This window comes from Zalophus californianus, chromosome 6 (genome assembly GCF_009762305.2).
Source record: "Zalophus californianus isolate mZalCal1 chromosome 6, mZalCal1.pri.v2, whole genome shotgun sequence".
NCBI lineage: Eukaryota > Metazoa > Chordata > Mammalia > Carnivora > Otariidae > Zalophus > Zalophus californianus.
Genome location: NC_045600.1, coordinates 99,806,627 through 99,831,881, shown reverse-complemented (window position 1 = coordinate 99,831,881; position 25,255 = coordinate 99,806,627). Strand labels below are relative to the sequence as shown.

The 25,255-nt window shown below is 41.7% G+C and overlaps 1 protein-coding gene across 2 annotated transcripts in view; it reads left to right on the top strand.

Annotated features, from left to right (window-relative positions):
• The window catches only part of MYO1E (myosin IE), a 189,004-nt gene that overhangs the window by 66,201 nt on the left and 97,548 nt on the right, over positions 1-25,255 (top strand). The window contains exons 1-4 of one of the 2 annotated variants that reach the window (XM_027571991.2): positions 12,681-12,708; positions 20,458-20,547; positions 22,397-22,536; positions 22,677-22,771. In XM_027571991.2, coding sequence (XP_027427792.1) covers positions 22,722-22,771 — 50 coding nt within the window. In that variant the 5' untranslated portion in view covers positions 12,681-12,708; positions 20,458-20,547; positions 22,397-22,536; positions 22,677-22,721. Of the gene's footprint in view, positions 1-12,564; positions 12,709-20,457; positions 20,548-22,396; positions 22,537-22,676; positions 22,772-25,255 lie in introns of those variants that run through there. The other variant, XM_027571990.2, reaches the window with a different exon arrangement.

The following is a 25,255-nucleotide window of genomic DNA, read 5'->3' as shown; positions in this document are numbered from 1 at the left end:
GCATATCCCGAAATAGCACCCCTAAGTAGGAGATGACATATCAACACCTTACCTGTTGCACTTCCACTTAAAATCCTACTCTCTATTCCCTTTTGGTGTTTCTACACGGGCTTTAAAAAAAAAAATCTAGGTAAGAAAATAATTCTGTCGACCTCTTTTTTTTTTTAATTGAATTGTCTCATTCAGATATGCCCAAAGAGTTCATTTTCCGGCAAAATTAAATAATACTAAAACAAAATCAGTTGATTATCTTCGGTTGTCATACCTCCACCATTTTGCATGGCATAAATTATGCATGTTTTGCAATCAGTATGGAAAGATGCTGTAAATGATACTGAGTCCTGGGAGACAATTTTTAATCAGGTTGATATCAACTGTGCCGCAGTCTGCTGGCAAGTCTTTGCGTATTTATTTTTTCGCAGAAGAGCATTTAAATTAGGATTTTCTTTTCTTTCTTGGTACAGAGCAATAGTTCATTTTATGTGTCAAGAAGTTGTTCGATTAGGGCGCCTGGGTGGCTCAGTTGGTTAAGCGACTGCCTTCGGCTCAGGTTATGATCCTGGAGTCCCGGGATCGAGTCCCACATCGGGCTCCCTGCTCGGCAGGGAGTCTGCTTCTCCCTCTGACCCTCTTCCCTCTCGTGCTCTCTATCTCTTATTCTCTCTCTCAAATAAACAAATAAAATCTTTAAAAAAGAAAAAGAAGTTGTTCGATTACCTCTCTGTTTTTATTTCCAGTTCGGTCAGTGATAGGAACAAGAATCACTGGTGTTAGTATTTCTAGCCGGTCTGCCTGCATTATGACTTTGGTTTCTGAATTCTGTTAAAGAAACTTACTGAACAGCTACCGTTGCTTCAGGGACTATAATTTTCAAACCAAAAATTGGGACATGTAGTTTGCTCTGCTAAGATTTTATTTTCTTGGTTTATCTATTAATGAAAGTCCTGTCGGTAGAGGTACACAAACCCTAAATCACACTTAGGTATATAGTATTTGATAGATTGCCTTAATTGTGGAGAATAAAATTCCATGAAACGGACCTTGCCCAAGGTCACAGAGGTAGAGCTCGCCCTTGAACTCAAGTCTGTTGATTCTAATCAACGGCTGGATTAGTAAGAGGAATTGCATTCTCCAACCTTTTTACTTGAAAACAGGACTGTTGACCAGGGGGCCCCTGAGGGATTGGTAAGTGCTTGAGGATGTTGTCAAGCTCGCAGAGCCATAGTGGCATAGACAACGTGTGACATCAGTGTGACACATCATTATTTGTTCGATTAAAATATACAAATAGAGGCAGAAGTATAACTAGCATTTGTCTGATAAGAGGATTTCATACAGTTGATTCATTTTATGCTGTCGCATGAAAGGTCCTCACCCCTTGCTTGCAGACTAGCCTCTTTTCCTTACCTGCCTGGATGGCAGTGGACGATTAAGAGAAGGAGAGTTGTCTTTAGGGGCAACATCTCTTCCCTTTGATCTCCCAAGCTGGAAACAGTAGGAAAGCTTTGGAAACTTCTTTCTTCCCTGGGGCAGACTCTGGGCCCAGACAGCCCCATTTCCCCCGCTGACAGCCACAGTGAGAGGCACCTAGTCCTGAGATGAGCTGAGGAGGCCTGGAATTCATTCACTTGACTAGTTTTGGTGGAGCACAACCAGGTACCGGGCACTACCCTGCCTGCTGGGGACACGGCAGGGAGCAAATGTGCTCCCAAGGCTGATGCCATGGCACCGAGCTTTCTCTGACTCGTGCAGGGCCATGCTCGAGCCAGACCGCTTGCTCTGTGGGCTCCTTGGTGCTGGGCTTTGCACAAAGTATCCTCCATACTAATTATAAAAGTGTCTGCGCCATGGTGTTGTGCAGATGAAAGAGGCTGATCCAGGGTGGACAATAAACATGCAATAATGTAATTACTATTAACTTTAGAATGATTGCCATTTGCAACAGCCACTTACCTTATTATGAGAGGCAGTAGGTATGATGGTTAAACACAAAGATTCGAGAGCCTGATGGCCCGGGATTGAAACAGCTGGACAAGTTACCTAACCTTTCTGTGCTACCAGTTTCCCTTCCTGGTAAGGTGAAGAGGAGAAAATAAATTATCATGTACAAAATGTTCAAAGCAGTGCTGGTATGTAATGAGAATTGGCCATTGTGTGAGAAGGATATTCTCCCAAAAAGGGTGAGAGCCACCATCCTAGATTTCCTAGAGATTGGAAGGGAAAAAGAAAGAACGGTGTTTCCCAGCTTACCAGCTTTCTAGATAGTGCTTCTCTGGAGAGAAAGAATAAATTGCAGATGCCCAAGAGAAAACTACCTCCTTAGCCTCAAGACAAGCCCTCATCCTGGGGGACCACTAAAATGTCGGAGGGTTTTCTGAGAAGACTAGAGGAGGGGTCTTGGGATCCCTGATGGAAAGCGCAGAGGATTTGGAACAGGAATACAGAGTCGTTTCTACTTGTGAAAACAAAGCCTACGCTCTCACCTACTATCCAAAAGGGAATCTAGTCTTCCCATGCCAAGATTTTCCACAACAGAGAACAATACATCTGGGAAATAGAATAGAAGCCATTTAAATTCCCTATGGCTAGGGGCGCCTGCCTGGCTCAGTCAGTAGAGCGTATGACTCAGCATCTTGAGTTCAAGCCCCATGTTGGGTGTGGAGCCTACCGAAAATAAATATAAATACATACATACGTAACCTATGGTTAGACTTGAAATTAGCGAGAGGGGCCCAGGAGAGAATGGCAGTGGGTCCCCACGTATGAAACGTGGCACCAAGATGGGCCGCGAGAGCGGTATGGACAACCCCACAGTGTGTATTTTAAATTGAACGCCTTCATTATTATTTTAACACATATGGAAGAAATAATGCTAAAACACCAAACTGGTGATTTTATGGAGATGATTGTTTAGGTTTTAGTCAAATGGAAAAGGACAGTTCATAGAAACAACGGGAGCATAGGAACGGTATAGAAAAGTTGTGAAGGTAGTTGAAAATGACTCTGGGTTTAGGAAACTCTGGAGGATATTGTTTGTGAATAAAAGTCACAACTCACCATAATCCCCCAGGGTGGATGTACTTGGGTGGGGGGAGAGGTAGGGACCTTCCTGCTTCAAATAGTCTTAACACTGAAGGTTGAAAGAGATAACAAATCAGAGAGGAAATTACCTTGCTGCTGCAAACATTTTCACAGTGAAGCCTCTATAACTGGGCAGTCATCAACCCACCTGTAAAACTACGCAGTTCCTGAAGTGACACCGATGCATGGTGTGATGCTCCCAGAATAATGTAAATCTTTATAATATTTTATATCTTTGATGCTATTACACAGTGACTTAATATTTGTAAAGTGCATGAAACAGTGCCTGGCCCCTTCTAAGTGTTACGTGCCATAATTCATCAACCCAAAGATACTACTTGTTGTAAGAGCCATCATTATTTTATTTTTCTGCTTTAAAAACAAAACAAAACAAAACCCAGAAAGTAAAAACCAGTGTCCGTTAAGCTGTGACACAACGTTGATTATAAAGACACACCTTGGGGGGCCCGGCTGGCTCATTCCATGGAGCATGAGATTCTTGATCTTGGGGTCATGGGTTGGAGCCCCATGTTGGGGATAGAGATTGCTTAAAAAAAAAAAAAGACACCCTAATTTCAGAATATTAGGATATGAAGAAAATGCATCGTGGAGTTGATGAACTATGTTAACTGTTCATTTATAACATCTTCGATTTGAACTGTTCCTTGATACAGAAAATGGTCCTTTGGGAGCAATATTTTAGGCTAAGTAAAAGAAAGGCTGCTTCTTTTCCTGCTGGGGGCCCCTTGCCGTAGAGTTTACCATAGCTGCAACCTGGGATGGGCAACAAGAATCAGAGACCTGAGCTGACATGGACTAATAAAAATGATGGAAAATAGTGTCGTGTGTGTGTGTTTCATTTCACTTCACAGTACTTTCCTGTCCCTTGTCTGACCTTTTTTCACTGAAAACCAGTATATCTGTGTGTACACATGTTATAAATACATGCTCAGTAGGAAAATAAAATCATACAGAAAAGACACATAGAGCTACAACAACTGCAACGTTTTAACAACCATATTTCCACACAGATTTTATATAAAAATATCATATATGCAGTTAAAATTTGGGCACTTTACCATCTCTCATGATTTGTTTACAAACTTTTTTTCCCTGCCCCACCCAGTGTTGCCCACCTGGTATGTACCATCCCCACGTTGCCCAACTCTACCCCGAGAAGCACTGGGGGTTGGGGCCACTGGCAGTCTTCTTTGATCTTCAGGACCTTCATGGCAGCCCCTGGAGGTTTGTGTAATGTTGGGGACCCCCTTCTGTTGAGCAGGCCGCTCAGAGGTCGGAGAGACTGAGTGATTTGTGAGGGACTGGTGGGTAAGTTGCACGGGATCCTGGCTGGGAGGGCCGGTCTTTGAAAGCTGCCCGTGACTTTCGGAGATCAAGTTGGTCACAGATGGAGCCATGCAACCTGAGACAGCCCCAGTTCATGCCTCATGTTCCAGCTTTATTATTAACAACACTCTCTTCTGCACTCAGAGTGTCCTTGTAATACATTACGTCTGCTCTAGTTGCTTCCAGGAAGATTGACTTGGGCCAACCCTGGCTAGGAGGCTGCTGGCCCTAGGGATCCTGGAGCCAGCATCTATCTATACTTGGCCTTGACGATCTTTTTGGAAGTGATTTGTGGTGTAGCAGAAAGAAAAAAGACAAGGAAGTCAGCCCTGGCCCTTTGTCACAGGGATTAACTGAGATCGTGTAAGTGGAAATGTTACACAAATATGGAACTTTTAGTCAGGTCACATGTACTTAACATGAATGATAACTAATGAGCACATCTTCTGTATTCCTTGAGGGCTCCCCACACTGGATGTGCCAACCCCCCAGTGTACTTTCCCTTCCCCAGCCCCTCCAAGCAGAGGCAACTTGGTACATTATAATCCCAGGACTCATTTTACCATTTGTGAAATAGTGACGGAGGGATTATAATACTCATGTCTTGCAGGGCTCTGTTAATTAAATGAGATCATGTGAAGTACATCAGCACATCTTTATGGGTTCAGTAAATGTTAGTTCCATTTACCCCAAGGATTGAGGGAATTGTGGCTACAGGTTTCTGCATCCCCATCCCCCTACTCTACCAGAAACTCTTCTTTGCACTCTGTTCACTGCAGTTCAACATACTCACACATGCTTGCTTCAAACATACATGTTCACATCACCAAAATAGTGGGGGAGCCTAAATTCCATAAAGTTGAAAGACATTGCAAGCCCAGTTTGGGTTTACAGGGCTGGGCTCAGAGGAAACAAATATTTATGGTTGATTTTTTTTTTTTTTTCTCCCCCATCATTTGCCATAGAAGTGTTTCATTCCAGTCAAATAGCAGAACTTCAGAAGGTAGAAACCCTAGACTGTCAATTAAAAGATTAAAGTACAACAGAGAGTTCTGTTCCTTTCCTGTTATGACTTACTAGGACAGAAAAATCCCATTAAAAAACAAGACCCTGTTCAACAGCAGGCCAGAGCATTACCCACTGTCCATTGTTCACAATCAGAATATGGTTCCTCTTGCCTTTTAGGGTGATATACTTGAACAGTGGGAGTAGTCCCAGCTTTTTTGGAAATCAGATCTGCCATCCTGTTGTGCTCATGGACCAGCTAAACATCCCAGGCATGGCAATATCTTGTCATCCAGGCAACATCTCCCAATCCACTTTTCAAACCTGGAAGAGGCACAGAACCCAGGCTCACAATGATGATCCCAACTTTGGGATAGGCCCATCAATACCCAGCACCACCCCCAGAAAAATCTCGAATGTATCGGCATCCTTTTCAACATTTCTATTTATTTGGTTATTTTACTAACACATGCCTATATGATTAAAAAAAAAAAAAAAAAGTAAACTGCAGAAAAGCTTAAAATGGAAAGTAGAAGTCACCCTTCTCCCAAAACCCCAGGCTTTCTTCCCAGTGGAACCCGTGTGTATTTTTTAAGAAAGTAATTAAACACGTGTCTTTTAAGAACTTCAGACAGTGGCAGTTATTCTGTGTTTCAATCCACATATTGATTGCTATTTTCATGAAACTGGGTATCTTGAAGATGTTTCTATGTCAGCATAAGCAGATTCCTTTTAACGACTGCCAGAACTCCTTTTTAGGGTCTGCCATATTCTCATCCTGCCCTATTCATGGGTCCAGTTTTCCCCATCACAAACTTTGCAGCAGTGAGCAGGCTTGTACATACATCATGGCACACACACTTGGTATATCTTAAGGTAAATTCCTAAAAATAATTGCTAGAACAAAGAGAGTGTGAGTTTTATTTTTATTTAAGTAACTGTTTATATATTGGTCTGCGTGACTAGAGTTTTGATACCTATTTCCACATGGCTCTCTAAAAATACTGTGTAGTATACTCTTCCTGGAAGAGGCTAAGATGTTTATGATCACCCCCTCCCAGCCAGGCCCTGCCCAACACTAGGCCTATTGTATATACACAGCTCATTTCATGGCCTCCGTTTTCTGGGTGTCTGAAAGGCGTTGAAGACTGTAGTTACCCAGTATATGGTCTCCTCCTTGCTCCTGGGTGAACCAAAGAAGAAAAGCGCTCACTGAGACAGTAGTGAGAGTGTCTGCGGCAGCCAGGGGCTCCCCTCCACTCCCCGCCCCACCCCCAGGGGCTGAGGGAAGGGAAGGTTTCAGTGGAGAACAGTCCCTACCTTTGTGTGCTGACTCACCTTTGCGCTTCCTGGCCCCCACCCTGGTAAACATACACCAGTGAGGGACACTCCACCTTTTAAAGTCAGAGAGTCAGCGAGCAGGCTTCTTCCTCTGCATGAGGGACTCCTGTGTCTTGGTGCCACCTCCTGAATGTGAGGAACAAACGAGGCCATTATGTGGACATGGGTATACTCCATTTTCTAGAACTTGTGTGTGAATCCCTTGCTTTTTAATAAACTGAATTGTCATTAGAAACCACATATGGAGGGGCATAGTGGTGGCTCAGTGGGTCAAGCAACAGAATCTTGACTGGCTCAGGTCATGATCTCAGAGTTGTGGGATCAAGCCCTGTGTCAGGCTGTTCACTCAGCGGGAGTCTGCTTGAGGGCCCCCCCTCCCCGCCCCCCATGCTCATGTGCGCACTCTCTCTAAGAAATAAATAAATAAATAATATCATAAAAAAAAAAAGAAACCAAATATGGACCCAAGAAAGTCTGCATTCAATCCTTATTAGTGGGAAATAGCTCCCTCCCTCATAATTTGTAATAACTGTCAGGGCTAAGAGTAACATTATCATCATCATTATTGTGATTTTCATGTTTGTTTTTATTTCTTAGCTGGCACATCAACTATACTCCTTCCTTTGTACAGTGATGCCGTGCTCTTTAAGGACTGTAGGATGTGTAATTGCTGAGTACCCCTACTTGTTTAAAATGTTCCCATTTTTTGTGTGGAAACAAAAAGTTGAGCTACCTACCCAAAAAGAAGCCCACAGACGAGAAAGAAGCTGACTCTTGTTGAGGGGACAGCCTGGTAAGCCAGGTCTCTGCTAGCTGAAGGAAATGGCCCTTCTCAGACAGATGGGGAAGTCCCTGTCGCTGTCCTTCCTCCTCTCAGCACGCATGGCAACCAGTCCTGCCCCCAGCCTCCCAGTCAGGAGTGGGAGGAAGAAGCGAAGGGGTCAAGGTTATTTGTCCCAGAAATACAGTTCATATTCTTGCAGTTGTAGCACAGCAGTTTGTGGTCTGAAGGTCATGTTTAGCTTCTGCTTGGATTGTCAAATGATAACCATTTCCCGCTGTGTTCCCACTTGCTGCCTGTCCGCAGCTGTATTCCACAGGAAGACCTCCAGAAAAGTCATGCTCTGATCAAACTCGATTGTCCCCTGTAGAAAAACAGAAAACCGTTCTCTGATTCACTGGGGAACTTTCAAGCAAGGATGAGAGCCCATGCATCTATGTTTGGTTCCTAGCTTCCCTGACAAAGTTCTCACCCTGTGCTAGAACTGCCCAGCCCAGCCCTGGCCCAGCTTTCATTTACCTATGGGTGGATTCTAATCTTGTCCTTGACATTCCAAGCAGGTCAGTTTTCCCCAAAGGTTCTGATTGTTCCCACCCTTTCTAGCTACCTTCCCTCCTTCCCTTTATCTCATCTGAACTGTTTTTGTGTGTGTGGGGGGGGGGTAATATGGGGGAAGAGAAAGGAGAAAGGAATAGTAAGGTGGGGGTCATTAAAGACAGAGAAGTTACAATTAGAAGACCTTGGACAATTAGCAGTTTTTTTCATTAGTAAAATAGAGATAATAATATATACAGTATGGGGGATGATTGTGAAGGTTGAATGAGTTCCCATATATCATTGCCTGGGGGAAGGAGGGACAGAGAAGTGAAGGAGGGAAAGGGTATATGTGACCAACTGGATATTGGAAATGTGTCAAATAAAAAATCAATCCCATGTTATAGTCTTTGATGCTAAGAGAAAGTGGTCCTTACCAAAGACTATAGGTCTTTTTAATGATGAATTCAGTTTTGGAGACAGTCTGTCATCCTGTGACCATCTTAAACTTAACAGTTGGAAATATCCAGTAAAGTCGCCAGGGAGACAATGTGAAGAAACCATGATGTTTGAATGAATTCATAATCATAGAGACTTTGGTCCACATCTTGCCTTTGCTGCTTACTAGTTGGGAAGTCTGTTTCCTTCTATGTAGCCTAGGAATGTTAACCCCTTTCTCACTGATTTGATTGCAATAGTAAAAGGCGCAGGCGCTGCAAGTCAAATGGCTGATTGCTTTGCTTATAGTGTTGAGGTAAGTGCTCAGTCTCACTATTGGTTCCTTATCCTTTTATGGATAGAGGTCTGAAGACCCACATGTGGGACTCTGGTGTCAAGGGATATTTGAGACCATGAGAGTCAGTGAACTCTACCAGGAACCCTCCTGCCATGAGAAGGAGGACATTGCCTCCTCTGAAATGGGACAGAGAGTGATCTATCACTCTGCCGTGAGACAGAAAAGACAGTTGGATTGGATACCAAGACCAACTTGAGTTACCTTGAGAAGGCAGTTTCTGTGGATCAGTACCAACACATACACTGTGACACAGAGCCCCTCCATTTCTTGTCCTTCGCAGAAGTTAAATAACAGCTTGTTAATACCCTTCTGTTTTATTAAACTGTGCTTAGATTTTTCAAAAGAGAAAATAACACTTTTGGCCTCTTAAGTAGGTGGATATTTATCGGGGTTAAAAACAAACAAACATACCTACTGGTTAGTTACTCTGCGGCCTTAGTTTTCAATGCAGAATAATTTTTGTGAGTGCCCAGAGAATCATCAAGAAAATGAAGGGAGGGCAGAGGAGGGGAGGAGTTGCCAGGAAGGTTTATCAGGTTGGAAGTGGACTGTGGACATTTGATTGAGATGTAGCCCGTGCTTTTTCTCTCTTTCTGCTTTGCCACAAGAGGAAGAAGATGTGGTGAGGTCTGGGTTAGTTTTGTAGAACTGATGCTGCATGTGGTTCTGCAAAAGCCAAATATATCATATAAAGAAAGAGTCCCTCTGCGAGGCAGCATGGGTCGCAAGTCTTCCAGAGCCCTTTTCTGGAGCGTGAGCCCATGGCACTGGTATGCCTTTCTTATGGTAACTCTTTTCTTGGCTGTTTTTTTTTTTTTTTAAGATTTATTTATTTGACAGAGAGAGACACAGCGAGAGAGGGGACACAAGCAGAGGGAGTGGGAGAGGGAGAAGCAGGCCTCCCGCGGAGCAGGGAGCCCGATGTGGGACTCGATCCCAGGACCCCGGGATCATGACCCGAGCCGAAGGCAGAAGCCCAACCAACTGAGCCACCCAGGTGCCCCTGTTGGCTGTTTTTTAAAAACTGCTTTTCCCAGAGCCTCTTAGAATTGCCCTTATAGGAACCCTCCTACACTGTGGTTGGGAATACAAGCTGGTGCAGCCACTCTGGAAAACAGTATGGAGGTTCCTCAAAAAGTTGAAAATAGAGCTACCCTATGACCCAGCAATTGCACTACTGGGTATTTACCCCAAAGATACAAATGTAGTGATCCAAAGGGGTACGTGCACCATGATGTTTATAGCAGCAGTGTCCACAAGAGCCAAACTATGGAAAGAGCCAAGATGTCCTTCAACAGATGAACGGATAAAGAAGATGTGGTGTGTGTGTGTGTGTGTGTGTGTGTGTGTGTGTGTGTGTGTGTGTGTGTGTGTGTGTGTGTATACACATATACATACATACACAATGGAATATTATGCAGCCATCAAAAGGAATGAAATCTTGCCATTTGCAGCTACGTGGATGGGACTGGAGGGTATTATGCTGAGCGAAATAAGTCAATCAGAGAAAGACATGTATCATATGATCTCACTGATATGAGGAATTCTTAATCTCAGGAAACAAACTGAGGGTTGCTGGAGTGGTGGGTGGGAGGGATGGGGAAGCTGGGTGATAGACATTGGGGAGGGTATGGTGAGTGCTGTGAATTGTGTAAGACCGTTGAATCACAGACCTGTACCTCTGAAACAAATAATACATTATATGTTTAAAAAAAAAAAAAAGAAGAAGATAGCAGGAAGGGAAAAATGAAGGGGGGAAATCGGAGGGGGAGACGAACCATGAGAGACTGTGGATTCTGAGAAACAAACTGAGGGTTCTAGAGGGGAGGGGGTGGGGGCATGAGTTAGCCCGGTGATGGGAATTAAAGAGGGCACGTACTGAATGGAGCACTGGGTGTTATACGCAAGCAATGAATCATGGAACACTACATTGAAAACTAATGATGTAATGTATGGTGATTAACATAACATAATTTAAAAAAAAGAGAATTACCTTTATAAAGGACCCACGTCTCCTACAGAGAAAACATTAAACAATTTTTAAAAGTGAAATTTTAAAATGATATTTATCTTGTTTCCTTCCACCTCCCCTTTTTCTCAAAGAACCTCCTGATGACCTTTTCTCATCCTACTTTTGAAGTCTGACCATGTGGCCTTTCCAGATACCCTTATTATCCTTACTCAGAATGTTTCTCTCCTTTCTCTAAAGTCCCCCAAAGAGTGAACTCCTGGGAAGGGGCAGGAGCCGAGTCTCACTCAGGTCAATGCCCACCACACTTGTGCAGCCCGCAACATCTCCAGTAGGATGCATGAACGGTGTGAAGGGAAGGATGGATCTTCTAATATCTTGTTCATGTATCATTTGCCATTATCTTGTATGTATTAGATTGATGTCCTAGTGAGTGTAGATTATAATGGCTATCCCTCCTTGTCTTTTCTGGCAAATTCAAAATATTTTAGACCCACTTCAAATGGCACCGTCTCTAGGAGGTTGGTTCTGTCTTTCCTAGGACAAAGAAGTCTTCTGCACTCCGGGGACACCCATTTTACATGTGTGTACATGTTCACTTGTTGATGCATGCGTTACTTCTGTCAATATCTAGGTGTCCTTCAGTGGACATGAGCTCCCCGAGTGCAGCCACCATGGTGCTCCCAGCTGCCTCTAATTCCAGGACTGGGCCCATAGCTGAACATGCAGGGATCCCACTGTAGAAGTGCCAAGTGAAAGGAAGCCCTGCAGGCCACAGGGCGTTCAGAGGCCACTTCCGGTGTTAGGTCGTAAATCCAGTGAGCAGACAAGGGCTACAGCTTCATCTTCCCAAGGAGGCCGTGGGGCTGGATGTGGTCCTCCTGTCCACATCACCTTCTGTAATCACATTGAGGCTGTCTTGTCCATTTCCTCGTTAATGGGGCAGTGATCAGCCATCAAAATGTAGCTTATCTTTTGAATCTGGAAGGCTAGTATTACGTTGACAGTGATAAGGTTATGGAGGGAAAATAATTTGGATGGCTTGAGAAATTAGGCCAATGTGACCTAGCCGTTGTGCGATACATATTGCTTCTGTTTCTGAGTTCTGTCATGTAATTTGCAAAACAGGTCTAGAAAGTTTCTGTTTTATTTCTTATTTTGTTGTTAATTCTACAAAACAATAAGGTTGAACGAATTATTGGAGACCATTGATCATTTTTTAAAAAGATTTTATTTATTTGAGAGAGAGAGCACGAGCTGGGTGAGGGGTAGAGGGAGAAGCGGACTCCATCCCGGGACCCCGGGATCATGACCTGAGCTGAAGACAGATGCTTAAGGGGCTGAGCAACCCAGGCATCCAGACCATTGATCATTTATTGTGTTATACTCAAGGTACTCTTCAGTACTTTATATATGTTATTTTATTTAATCCTTACAGCAACTCTATGAAGTGGGTCTTAATTTCTCCCATTTTGCAAATGAGAAAAGAGCAACTTAAGTGACACCGTAAGCCTATGTAACTTTTCCTCCCTTCTCTTCGTTGATAGGTGGCAAAACTGAAATTTAAATCAGATCTCTTAATAACAAAATCTTTGTTCTGCTCATTCTGCAGCATTTGATAATAAGGAATATTTGGGAACTTAGTGGCTTTTTTTTTTTTAATCAGGAGAAAACAAAGCATCCTAATAATTGTGCGTTTTCTCTTCACAGGGAAGCAAAGGTGCCTACCGGTACCACTGGCAGAGCCACAATGTCAAGCACAGTGGCGTGGATGACATGGTCCTGCTCTCCAAGATCACAGAGAATGCCATCGTGGAGAATCTAAAGAAGAGATACATGGATGACTACATTTTTGTATCCTTTATTAGTTTCTACGGACTTTTCCAAGTAAGATGACCATATCCACGGCAAAATGCGACGTATTCCTAGCGTGAGAAGATCCATCTGAAATTCTGAACTTGACACTTTGTGCTCAAATCCTTGTCACTGTTTCTGAACGTGATTTTGTACTTTTCTGTCCCTTTGTTGAGGTTGTAGGAAGGGCAAAGAGGATGCTTTTAAATTATTTTCCTGGAATTTCACAAAATCAAGATGCAGCCAGTATTCATCTATTTCAATCGATGGCACTGTACTTTTGACGTGCTTTAGCCACGCACGTGGTATCTAAAACCTCTGCTGTTCCTAGGGAAAGTCCTGATCTGCAGAGATTTCTGTCGGTAGAGCTCCCTAATTGCAAAGCAGGCAGTTAAGTCCAGGCCTAAAAGGTTTTAAAAAGATTGCCTCATGCAAAAAATATGCAATTTTGCCAGTTTTTCTGCATTCTTATGTTTACTAAAGGAAACAAGAGAAGTGAAGATCAACTATTGAAAATGCCTGACATTCTTGAGTTGTTCTTTATGTTTCAATTTTAGCTTGCCAGATGCCATTTTTTATAGGGCTTTAAAAAATTCAGAATGGAAATTTGATTCAAATGTGTGTTGACTCATTATAAACAGAGAACTGTGATATTTGCTTAAGTTCCTACAGGATTCAATTTTGTTTGGTACAACTATATAAAGATCTCTTAGTGAAATTATTGTAGAGTTTTAGATATGCAAAGATCTGTGCAAATCTGTATTGCAGTACCAGAAGGTTTAACTGTGATGCTCTTGGTAACTTCTGAAGGCATGGTGTCTCAGAGGACCATTAAAGGTAGAGTCTTTGCAACTGTTGTTGCATACATTTTAGGTTTTAACCCCAAAAGCTTGAAGAGGTACAGTTTTCACTCTCTAGCTTGTTTGTTATTCATACCACTCATTTGACTATTCGTTAAAAGCACCCATATGTATGCAACAATACTTTTGCAGGCAATGCCTTTCTCATCGTTGGTGAGTGGGGAGTTCAACACACCAGGATAAGACTAACGCATATATTCAACATATCCACCGATACCAATTAACAAAATTATTCCAAGACACTTGGATTGTTCTGACCAATACTGTGCTATTTCTTATTTGCCACAGGAAATTTTACCAAATCTCTGGGTAGTTAAATGCCTAAACCCCTGCTTTTAAGCATTAACAGATATATTTGGATTTGTTAGCTACATTAATAATAGCATCTTGATTGGGGGAGGTGGCCTACCGCCTGCAAATGAAATCTGCCCACTGCCCATTTTATACCAAAGGTTTTATTGAAATATAGCCATACTTATTCTTGTACTTTTGCCTACGCCTGCTTGCAGTTGACAAAGGCAGAGGTGAGTAGTTGCCACAGGACCATAGGACCTAACATAATTACTTTCTGGCCCTTTACAGAAAACTTGTGCTGACTCCTAGATACCTGTGCACAGCTTTCTTTTCATTTAATTGTATGGAAGCAGTTGTATTCAGTGGTAAGTTTTCCTTTTATTTGGTCAAAAAATTGAAATATGCTCAATTTAAGCTGGGCTTATCATCATGAAAACATGTCAGTCACTTTTATGTGCAAGTCCCATGGCATGGGGTAACTGGCAGGGGCTGAGGGTTGAGTGCAGGCTGTGGATCTGGACTGCCTGGCTTCCAGCCTTACTCTGCACAGGCTTGATGACCTCATGCAAGTTTTGTGATCCTTGTGCCTTGATTTCCTCACCTGGAACATGGGAATGATAATGAAATCTCCCACATGAGGCTATTGTAGGGTTAAATGAAATAATGCGGCAAGTAACAGTAGGCATTACTTATCATTATCATATACTAAGGCAAGTGTATAAGTTCCTTCTGCATTTCTGAGTTATGTTCCAAAAATTCAATTTTAAAGTTGCTTATTGAATATTCAAATGCATTTTACCATAGAAACTGTTTTAAATGGAGGATTGGTTTATTGACAAGCCCATAAAAGGTGAATTTCCACTGAATATAGTTGAACAAATTATTTATTGGAATGTTCTTAGAACATAGAATGTTCTTATTATGTTATTTACATAGAAACATGGTTTTTGAAAAGCTGAGTAAGAAAGCAAAAGGATGTTAGTGGTTATCAGCAGCCAGTCCGTTCTCCTCATAAAGATAGTTTACCCCAAAACTAGGGACTTTCTTTCGTATATCTTCTTAAAAAAACAAAAACTCTTTAAAGCAATACGTGTTCATTTAACATGATTTATAAAATGTAGTCAACCAGAAAAGAGAACTTTAACATCACCTCCAATCTCACCATAACCCCTTGGTGTATATTTTTCAATTTAACTGCATATAGACATGCATATATAAATATAAATAATAAATATAAGTATAAATATTTGTGGGGGGCTTTCTTGTTAATTTTAACAAAAACAGCATCATCTTGCCTTGTATAGTTTTTAGTTTCATGCATAATTCTTGGCATGGTGCATTGTATTAAGTATTCATTGAAAATCTGTTGACTATCAAGATTTGCTTTTTATATTCAGACAGCAGAATTTTTAAATGACTCACACAGAGGGGGCTGATCGAGCCTTTGAATTAATGCTTTTGAATCAATGGCTGACTAATCATGTGCTCTGCCAAGGAAATGAGTTAGCTGACCACTAATGGCTTCATGTTTTAGAAATCTCTACCCACTCAATACACGGGAAACTCAGCATCCGTGTGCTTTCCATCAAGAGCACAGAGCAGCTTTCAGCTTTGAGGAAGCTTGATGATTGTTTTGGATGTTATGAAATAATACCAAGGGTCTAACTGCAGATCTTTGCCTCTGTTACATGGTAAAAGCCTCCTTTATCCATTCAGTGCTATGGTGATATTATTACGATAGAGTAAGATTATTTTAAACAAGAGGATTTTTTCCCTCTCACTCCTAAGCGTAGTAGTTAAGGCAAGAAGAGATTCGATTTCATATTAAGTTATGACATTGCTTATTGTACCTCTTCTACATCTAATACCAGCACATTGTTTCATATTGAAGGTCCGCATTTGGAACAATCAATTGTTAATGCATTCAGGTTGAATGCACATTTCTTTGTTCTACATTAGGGGGAAAAATCTGCTTAGAAAATGCTAAAACTGTTTACCAATAAAACCCTGTAATTTTCAGCTATTTATCCTAAGACAAGGAAGGTTTAATTTACCATCCGTTTTTTTCCTGAATGTTGCCACACTTCTTAAAATTACATTCTAAAATACATGAGGAAAACATTGCAGTATTCGCTCTTGTGCTTGGCGGGACATCATTTATAGCCACTTCACTGACGAAAATAGTTCCTGTGCAGAGCACTCCACACTCATTTGGTCCAGCGTTCTCCCAACTTGTTTTTACTCAAAGACCACACTCAAGTGTGTTTGGCATTTTCAGCCCTTGAATTAGTTGAGGCTCTTGGGCCAGACCAACCAGAGCCCAAAGCAGTGCAGTAGTTTTGAGTGAGGTTTAGCCCTTGGCAGTCCATTCACGTGGAGGGGGCCGCGTGCTGGAGGGACATGGGTGTCGGTCTGGTGGCTGGAGCCAGGGGCTGAAGGACCAGCTCGAGTGGTCTCCCCATATGTGACTTCAGGCAAGTCACGTCACCTCTCCGTTCCTCCTCAGTGATAAACCAGGGAAGTCACCTAGATCAGTGTGGGTGGTTTTGGGGAATTCACCGACTATTAAAAACATTTTTTTTTTTAAGTTAAATTCAGCTTTGGCTATAAGACCATGAAAAACAAACTTACAGAAGTTGTATTACCATCACATTTCATAAAAGGAAGAATATTCTAATACCCCAAAAGTAGAAGCGAAATACGCTAAGAATAAAGACCGGTCCTTTATATTGAATACATTGAGCTTTATGAAAAATGCAGGGCATGTTTCTTTTTTTTGTCATCCTTGCTGCAGAACAATGAAAACTCATAGATCCACCACCAGCGTTTTGAGAACCACTCAATGAAAGATCTGTTGGGTCTCCCCTGTCTCATATATTCTATTAGACAGGATGGCATATCTTTTGTTTTTGTCTGGTTGATGCATGTGTGTGTGTATGTGTGTGTGTGTATCATAGCCTCATATCTCCATACATTCTGAAAATTAACCTTGGGCCACACCTTCACAGCCAAAGATTATGTGGGTAGAGACAGTTTATGTTCCAATTCTGCCTGAGCAGCTTTTTCCAAAGGCACACCTGAATTATGTAGTAGGGAGTGGGAGTAAGTTGTCTGGGAAATGACCCCACCCCGTAGGAGACCTGGGCTCACAGAAAAGTGGCTGAGGTCCCTACAGACACAGCCAGGTGGAAAACAGAGCAGGCCGTTAGATAAACAATTAGGACAAATTCATACCTGAAATAACTAAAATATGTGTGTTTTCTTGAAATTGTACACTAATTCTCTCTTCTCTCAGTTCTTCTGATTTAGGTAAGTGTATAGCTACTTAGCATAGACAGGATCTGCATTATTCACCTCAAACCAAACTTTATTTTTCAGAAATCCTCCCAAATAGTATTGACTTCGAGAGCCCTACTGGGAGGTTGAGGGAATAGCTATAATTTTCCCTCTTCTCCTGAGTCATTGATTCAGGATTGGCCTAGAATAATCTGAAAGAGGTTTTTTCTCTGTCTTCTTACCAGGCCCTTACCTAGAATTTATGTAGATGACTTAGTGAAAATCAAGACTTTCTAAGATGTTTTTTCACATAGCAGATTATTAACAGTAAAAAAGAAAAAAAAAATTATCAGTTCCTACAAGAGCTCCCCTGCAGCCCAGTCCATGTTTATCCATTAGCCAAGGGCTTGGTGGGTAGGAAGGGGTTGGTGGGGAGCTGATACCTGTGGCTCATGTCCTCAGGCAGCTCTTTCTTCTTTTTGTGCAGTGCTGATTTGTCTAGGACAGGTGGCATTCACAGCATTCCCTTTACAACTAAGGGAAGGTGCACCCTCCTCCACGAAAAGATCATACTTGGCCAGGTGTATTTTCATCTCGAGGTAAATGGACACCTAGACCTCTCCCCTGCTGAAATGAGGATGGTCGCAGCAGTGCTGTATTCCTTGAAAATTGGGTTTACCGTAAGAATGACTGTATTTGTTTAGCATGAGAGTCAGAATGAGGACCAAACGACATTCATTCAGTTTTGATTTGGTCCCTGTCATGTGAAAAGGATACTAAAAAAAAAAATCAACTAAGGGTTATAGAATTCTGAGTCCTCAAAGAATCACAGAATCTAAATTATAAGAGACATAAGGCTCACTTAACTGAACCCCTGTCCACCCTGCATGAAATCCTTGTGCTGCCAATTTAGGATTGCCAGATAGAATGCAGGATGCCTGGTTACATTTGAATTTCAGATAAACACCAAATTATTTTTTTAGTATAAGTGTGTCCCGAAGTATTGTATGGGGGCATACCTATTTTGGGGGGGTAAGGGGAATATATATATATATAACAAATTCATTATTTATCTGAACTTTAAATTTAACTGGGTTTTGTATTTTATTTGCTAGATCTGGCAGCACTGCCAGTAATAATAACAACAACACTTGCTGACTTAGAAAAACATTATAGCTTTTCGATTAAGAGTGTGAACTCTAGAACCAGACTGCCCGGGTTTAAATCCTAGCTCTGCCACTTACTAGCTTGGGACATCGAGCAAGTTTTTTTTTTTTTTTTCTTCTTTAATTAAAAACTTTTTGGGCACCTGGGTGGCTCCATCGTTAAACATCTGCCTTCTGCTCGGGTCACGATACCAGGGTCCTGGGATGGAGTCCTGCATCCGGCTCCCTGCTCCGCGGGAAGCCTGCTTCTCCCTCTCCCTCTGCCCCTGCTTGTGTTCCCTCTCTCGCTGTCTCTCTCTGTCAAATAAATAAATAAAATCTTTAAAAACAAAACTTTTTTTCCTCTGAGTAAGTTTTAAAATTTCTCTATGCCTCAGTTTCCTCAGAGTGAAACAGGAGTAAAAGGGTAATAGGATTGTTGTTAGGAGCTTAATTTGTACCCTGTAAATGTGTTTGTGTTCAATCAGTGTTTGTATTACCAACACTTACAGAGTCTTGGCTACAACATCATGGATATTTCTTATCTGCTTAGTAATTTTAATAATAAATTTATCTGTTCTAAATTTTGCCTCAAAAAACAAGTAGAGCACTACTATCATTGGCCTCACCTGACTTTGGCGCTTGGACTCGGCCATTCTTGCAATTCTTTCGTGGTTTTCAGTTAGGATTCCCCAGGTCATGGGCCTTTGCTCTTAGTGCCATGAACTGCCCCCAGATTAGCCCTGGGTTCATCTGGCTGTGCTCTTCCATTGGCCCTTTTCTCCTTGACTGCTCTTTCCGTGCAGCCCTTTCAAGTCTGAAGATCGTTCTGGTCAGGGAAAGGGAAGCAAAATTGCCACAGAATCATTCCATGTTTTCACCTTCTTGTATAAATACTAATTTCCAAATATTACCTAACCCACCCCACACTTGGCTCATTTGTGTTCGGTAATAATACCAAAGCCATGTCTCAAAGATGTTAACACAGGACACAACCAGCTTCTCAAAGTATATGGATTAAGGAAATTGCTGAGCTTCTATACTTTTGATTTAATCTGCATAATAAGCCTATCAAGTAGGTGGTATTATACCCCACCATCCATTAGCCACTGCTTAGCAACATGACTTGCCCAAGGTCAGAGTCAAACTGGGCTTGGGTAAAGTAGGCACTCTGACTGGATTCCCTTAGCTGCTCTGTTTGACATCCAGGTCCTTTATATTAATATATAAATGTCCCCTTGGGGGAGGAAGTGTCACAGTTTTACATCTTTAACTTCAAATTTTCCAAAATTTCGAAATCATTGATTAAAAGAAACAATTTTGAGTATGTATATTTTGCTGTGTGTGTTGTTCTCTCTCTCTCTCTCTCTTTTTAAATAATTGTTTTTCCTCTAAGAGGGGAGGGAGTTTAACTCTTCTGTCTGTTTTGTTCACCACTGTATCCCCCAGCATCCAGAACAGTGCCTGGCATGTTTTGGACACCCACTTCAAACTAGTCGATTATTGAATAAATGGAAATATTTTTTATGTTATAATGATACTTCATCTATTGGGACATATTAAAATGTGCTGTATAAAACAGTTAAGACTCAGTATGAATGCTTTCTCTTCTGATAGGCCTTCCTGGATTCCCCATGCAGAAATAATACCTTCTTCCCCTACACCTGATCTGTGTGGGTTTGTGATTTTCTGCTCCAAATAATGTCTTAGAGATATAACTCAGTTCCCCATAGCTTCTAAGGAGTAGGACTGTTCAGTTCCTCTTGTACCCCTCTATTAAATGAGTAAGTGAATACATATTTAGTCTACCTAAGAGATATGAAAGTTTCCAGGAAAAAATAATAGTTGAGCAAAGGAATGATGACTGCTTTTTTCACTCCTAGGTCATTTCTGTTTGGTGTTGTTTTGTGTTTTCCTAGCCATACATGTCACCAGTCTTAATAATGATTTCTTTTTGGAACAGCTTGGTAATTAAGCTCATTACTCTTCCTGGAGAGGAACAAAACCTGAGCTAGTTGGTAATTGCTTTTGTCTTTATTTGTAATCTTTTAGAAAACAAGTATCTGAGCTTTTTGTTTGAACAGTCATTATGAATTCTTGATAACATCTGGTTACTTAATTTGAAAAATGTGTAGCTATGAAGATGGGTGGACCTTAACTGGATATAAATTCAGACATATATAGGATCTGTATTAATCTCAGTCAACCCTTTCAAGCAGATGCCATATTTTGGGGAAAAGGAAATTGAAATGTACCAAGGAGCGGTAAGTTATATGCCACATAAATTACTGTAGTGTTTGGGGCTTTTATGCTGCATGGGTAATTTTTCTTGAAGTTGGCAATACATTTGCATTTTCTTATTGTGAATTATTTATTGGGGAAGATCAAGTAGGTGACATTGTTTGATTTTTAATGATGTGCTTCTCTTTAGAAGGCAGCTCAAAGAAGCATAGGACTATCTAATATAGGAATATTATATACAAATTTAGTCAAATAGGATGTAGGACCTACAGCTTGGTGGGGGAGTGGGGAATTCCTCCTTCCACACAGGCCACAAAATTCTAAGGACTGAAAAATCAGTAACGGGTAAAAAATAAATAGGGCGATGAGAACCATTCCCTCCAAGTCAGAACCTCAGTTTAAGCTATGGCTTTGAATGGAACCTGAAAAATGAATCTTTTCATAACTTCTTTTATTAATGTGACCCTGGTCCCTATTGAGATCCAGCTCCGTAGCCATTTTAGTTGTGTGTAAAAATAGAAACTGTAAATCTAATGAATATATTTCATTTATGTGGTTTAGCACTTCCCCAGGCCTCCCCTTCCTTGCATCTTTTCCCTTCTTTCTTCTGCAGCAGAAGTACAAGAGCGTTCATTAATCCTGACCCCTGGAAAACAAACAAAAGAGAGCCCACACAAATTCATCAGTTGAAGTGGAAGGCAATTTACCCAGAGCAAGAGCCCACCCCCATTGTTGCCAGATGAATGGTGCTGGTAGCTGGAGCCCAAGGAGGCTGCCACGCGAAAGACCTTTGATAATGCTGCCTTTATGGGAGCCCAGCACAAGGGACACACTGTCAGCAGAGGCTGGGCCCTGCCCTGGCCCCTGAGCAGTGGGGGCGCTGGGGCAGCAGGCTCAGAGCCGGCTCGGCATTCTCAATGACAGCCAAGGCCAAGGCCAAGGCGGGGTGGCTGGGAGTGCCGTGCATTCGTTCGTTTCTCTCCCATTCTCTGGAAACCATTGTTACACGAGTCCCTTTTGGACCATTTATCTCTTAAAAAGTTCTCTTTAAAGAAATGCCCTAGAATTTAAAAAAAATACATTTATTCTTAGCTGCTAATGCTGAGAGTGTTGTAAAATTGGTATTTACGAATGCTAGGTACAACAATAATTAAACAGCCCTGGGTGCTGACTGTATGTTACTGTCCAGCCCCATTTCACAGATGAGGAGAGTAAGGCTCAGAGAAGTTAAGTATGCACCTCTGTTGAGTGTGGGACAGTATTATCCCTACTTGAGAGATGGGACCAGGGAAGGGTAAGACAGAGTCTACATGTCTTCTCACTGGATCTGCCACCTAACATCACTCTTTGATGTTAGATAGTCTTAAAGGTAAGGCAACTTCTCTTCAGCTTTCTAGCACATGAAGTATTTTTCTTTTCAGTAATTTTTGAGGTAGTGGTGTTAAACTTCAAGAAACTGAGGAAAGTGGGGCCAAAATCATCCTGACACAATAAATTTATTGGCCAATTTGTATTCAGGCATAGCTAAGCTAGCCCATGAGACTGAAGCCCCAGGAGAGTATCTTGGTGTGGTAGGATTTTTTTTTCCTGCCCACTGAGATGAAACAAACTGGTCAAATCAGTTGATCCCTTTAAAGAACTACCCCTCTTGCCCTCTTCTTAGGGAAAATGTTTGGGTTCTCTCCTCATTCATAGACAGCTTCACTTCATTTCCTCTGGGCTTTCAGCATCTCCAACTTCCCTCTTAGAAAAAAATTACGTAGGAATTTAGAATTCTAGTAAAAGTCAGATCCAGGTTTTTAGTAGGCCTCTCTTAAGACCTGTTGCCCAGATGTCTTCAGAAACATTTAGAAATGGAATTGTCATCTGCAGAGGCGTGTTGGGAGGAAGGGTGTGGTGCCGGAGTACCTGAAGATGTCTTCACGTCTGAAGGCTGAATCACACTCTTGCTGATGGAGGAGTCCTTCCCAGGCCCATCTTCATTTTCTTAGGTGTAACTCCTGATGACCTAGGCAAGTTTATGAATTCCTGTGTTACGCAAGCCTTAAGATTGGAACTGTACGGGAGCAAATCCATTGCTAAGACCAAGAAAAGAAATGTGATGTGTTGCTCTATCTGACCATGGTTTTGCTTTTGTTTTTTGCTTCTCTAGGCACAGTATGAAAACCCACCACATATCTATGCTCTTGCAGATAATATGTACAGAAACATGATCATTGACAGAGAGAACCAGTGTGTCATCATCAGGTACGGGAAAGAGCCTTATTAGGAATAGAGGGCGTGAGACCCTGCCAGAGTTAGCATTCATGGTCAAGGAACAGTGCTTTTTCTATAGCTATTGGTGTCAGAAGCTGGTTGACGTACCTGAGAAACAAGCAGGCCGTCTGCTTTGTCTTGGGTTATTTTATAACTCCAAATCATAAAAAATTTTTCTTCCATGGGGTTGTGGTTTATACTCCTGTAGCTGAGGGCATTAGGCTGGAGGACGCATGGTGCTAGCCTGACCTCTCTGTGATTGGGCCCTGCACTAGCATCATAAAACATCTCTCTTCCCACTTGATCATGGCTTCACTCTGAAATGGAGATCCTTTATCAGGAGTACAGTAAGTGTGCTTCCTATTTTTGTCAGCTGGAGTCCTTTTCCCTAAGTCTCTTTCCTCTCCTTAGTAATTGAGTAGTTCAAGTTCGAACTTTTTTGGTATACTTTGTCATTTGCTTTTAATCTTCTGAGGGCATCCCTGGCAAACACCGGCCTTGGGTGTCTGTGGCTACATCTCAGAATCCTTCTAACCTGAGCCAACTCTTGAGTCTTTGCTGGGTTGAAGTGCTTTCACGATTTTGTTTACTATTATGAATTTTCAGACATACAGAAAATATAAATATCCGTACTCGCATCACTTAGAACTTGGCGGTTATTAACATTCTGTCATATTTGCATTCATCTTTTTAGTTCTTGCATTTTTTAACTGAAGTACTTTCGAAAATTTTTAAGCTCTGGGTATTTACAAACAAAGGCAAGATGAGAAAGAGTATTATAATAAGCTCCTGTGGATCTGTCACTCAGCTTGTACAGATAGTACTTAGATGGCCAATTCTCTGGTCCTTCTATCCTGCCCCTACTTGGTTATTTATTTATTTATTGAAAGATTTTATTTATTCATTTGAGACACAGAGACACAGAGAGAGAGAGAGCATGAGCAGGGGGCGAGACCAAGGCAGAGGGAGAAGCAGGCTCCCCGCCGAGCAGGGAGCCCGATGCGGGGCTCGATCCCAGGACCCTGGGATCAGGACCTGAGCCGAAGGCAGACGCTCAACCATCGAGCCACCCAGGCGCCCCCCCTGCTTGGTTATTTAAAGCAAATCCTAGGTCGAGCATCATTTCACTTGTCACTGAATTAGAATGTGCTTCTCAACGATCATTCTTACCATACCTGAAAAATGAATAATTCTTTTAACATTATCTAATGTTACCAGTGTTCCAATTCCATGTCTTGTTTATAGTTGGTTTGTTTTTACTCAGGTTCCAGACAAGGCTCACCCATGGCACTTGGTTGTATGTATCGCAAGTCTCCGAATCATTAACAGTTTCATCTTTTTGTTTTCCTGGCACTTGTTTGTTAAAGAAAAAGTTGTCTGTCCTGCAGAATTTTCCACAGTCTGGGATTAGCTGGTTGTGTACTGTCACATTGCACTGTCTCCTGTATCTCCTGTAAATTTGTCATTAGATCTAAAAGTTTGATCAGGTTCAGATTTACTATTTCGGCAAAAACGTTTCATCTGTGATGCTGCACACTTAATGCCTGTTGGTCTGTCTTGGTGTGATGTTCAGATGACCAGTGGGTCCATCCATTATAAATTCTCATCTCACATCATGGTTTAATTAGTGGTTGAAAAATAGTTATTTTCTAATTCTGATATTCTTTCTATGTTTATTACTTGGAATTCTTTTATTTAGTTACCCTAAAATACAATTTATGTGGGAAAACGAGATACAAGGCTTGATTTGTTGTCTTTATTTACCAGTTTTTGAAGCAATGAGTTGATGCCCTATCAACCTCCCAAAGTAAACTGTTGTTTTCAGTATCTTTCCAAACTAATGGATTTTAAATATCTTACCTGTTTATACTTACATGGTGATTTTCTTTGGGGCTCAAATGGTCCTGTCTTCGGCCATTGAGAGCTGTTTGTATTGGCTCCCATGTCCCTTTGATGTGAACTGAGTAGACTTTGATAGTGTCCTTATTTAAGATGCCATGCTCTGGGGCACCTGGATGGCTCAGTTGGTTAAGCGTCTGCCTTCAGCTCAGGTCATGATCCCAGAGTCCTGGGATCAAGCCCCACATTGGGCTCCCTGCTCGGCGAGAAGCCTGCTTCTCCCTCTCCCACTCCCCCTGCTTGTGTTGCCTCTCTCGCTGTCTCTCTCTCTCTCTCTCTCTCAAACAAATAAAAATAAAAATAAAAAACTTAAAAAAAAAAAAGATGCCAGGTTCTCAGGGCGCCTGGCTGGCTCAGTCAGTGGAGCATGTGACTCTGGATCTCAGGGATTTGAGTTCAAGCCCCACGTTGGGTGTAGAGATTACTTAAAAAGAAAATCCTTAAAAAAAAAAAATCAGGCTTTCTTGTATATTTTCTGCTGAGCCCTCAAGTCAGCCATATCACCAAAAAGTCCTGGTTCATTTTATTGGGAAATGGCATTTAGAGACCACCAATCTGTCACTAAGAGTGCTAAAA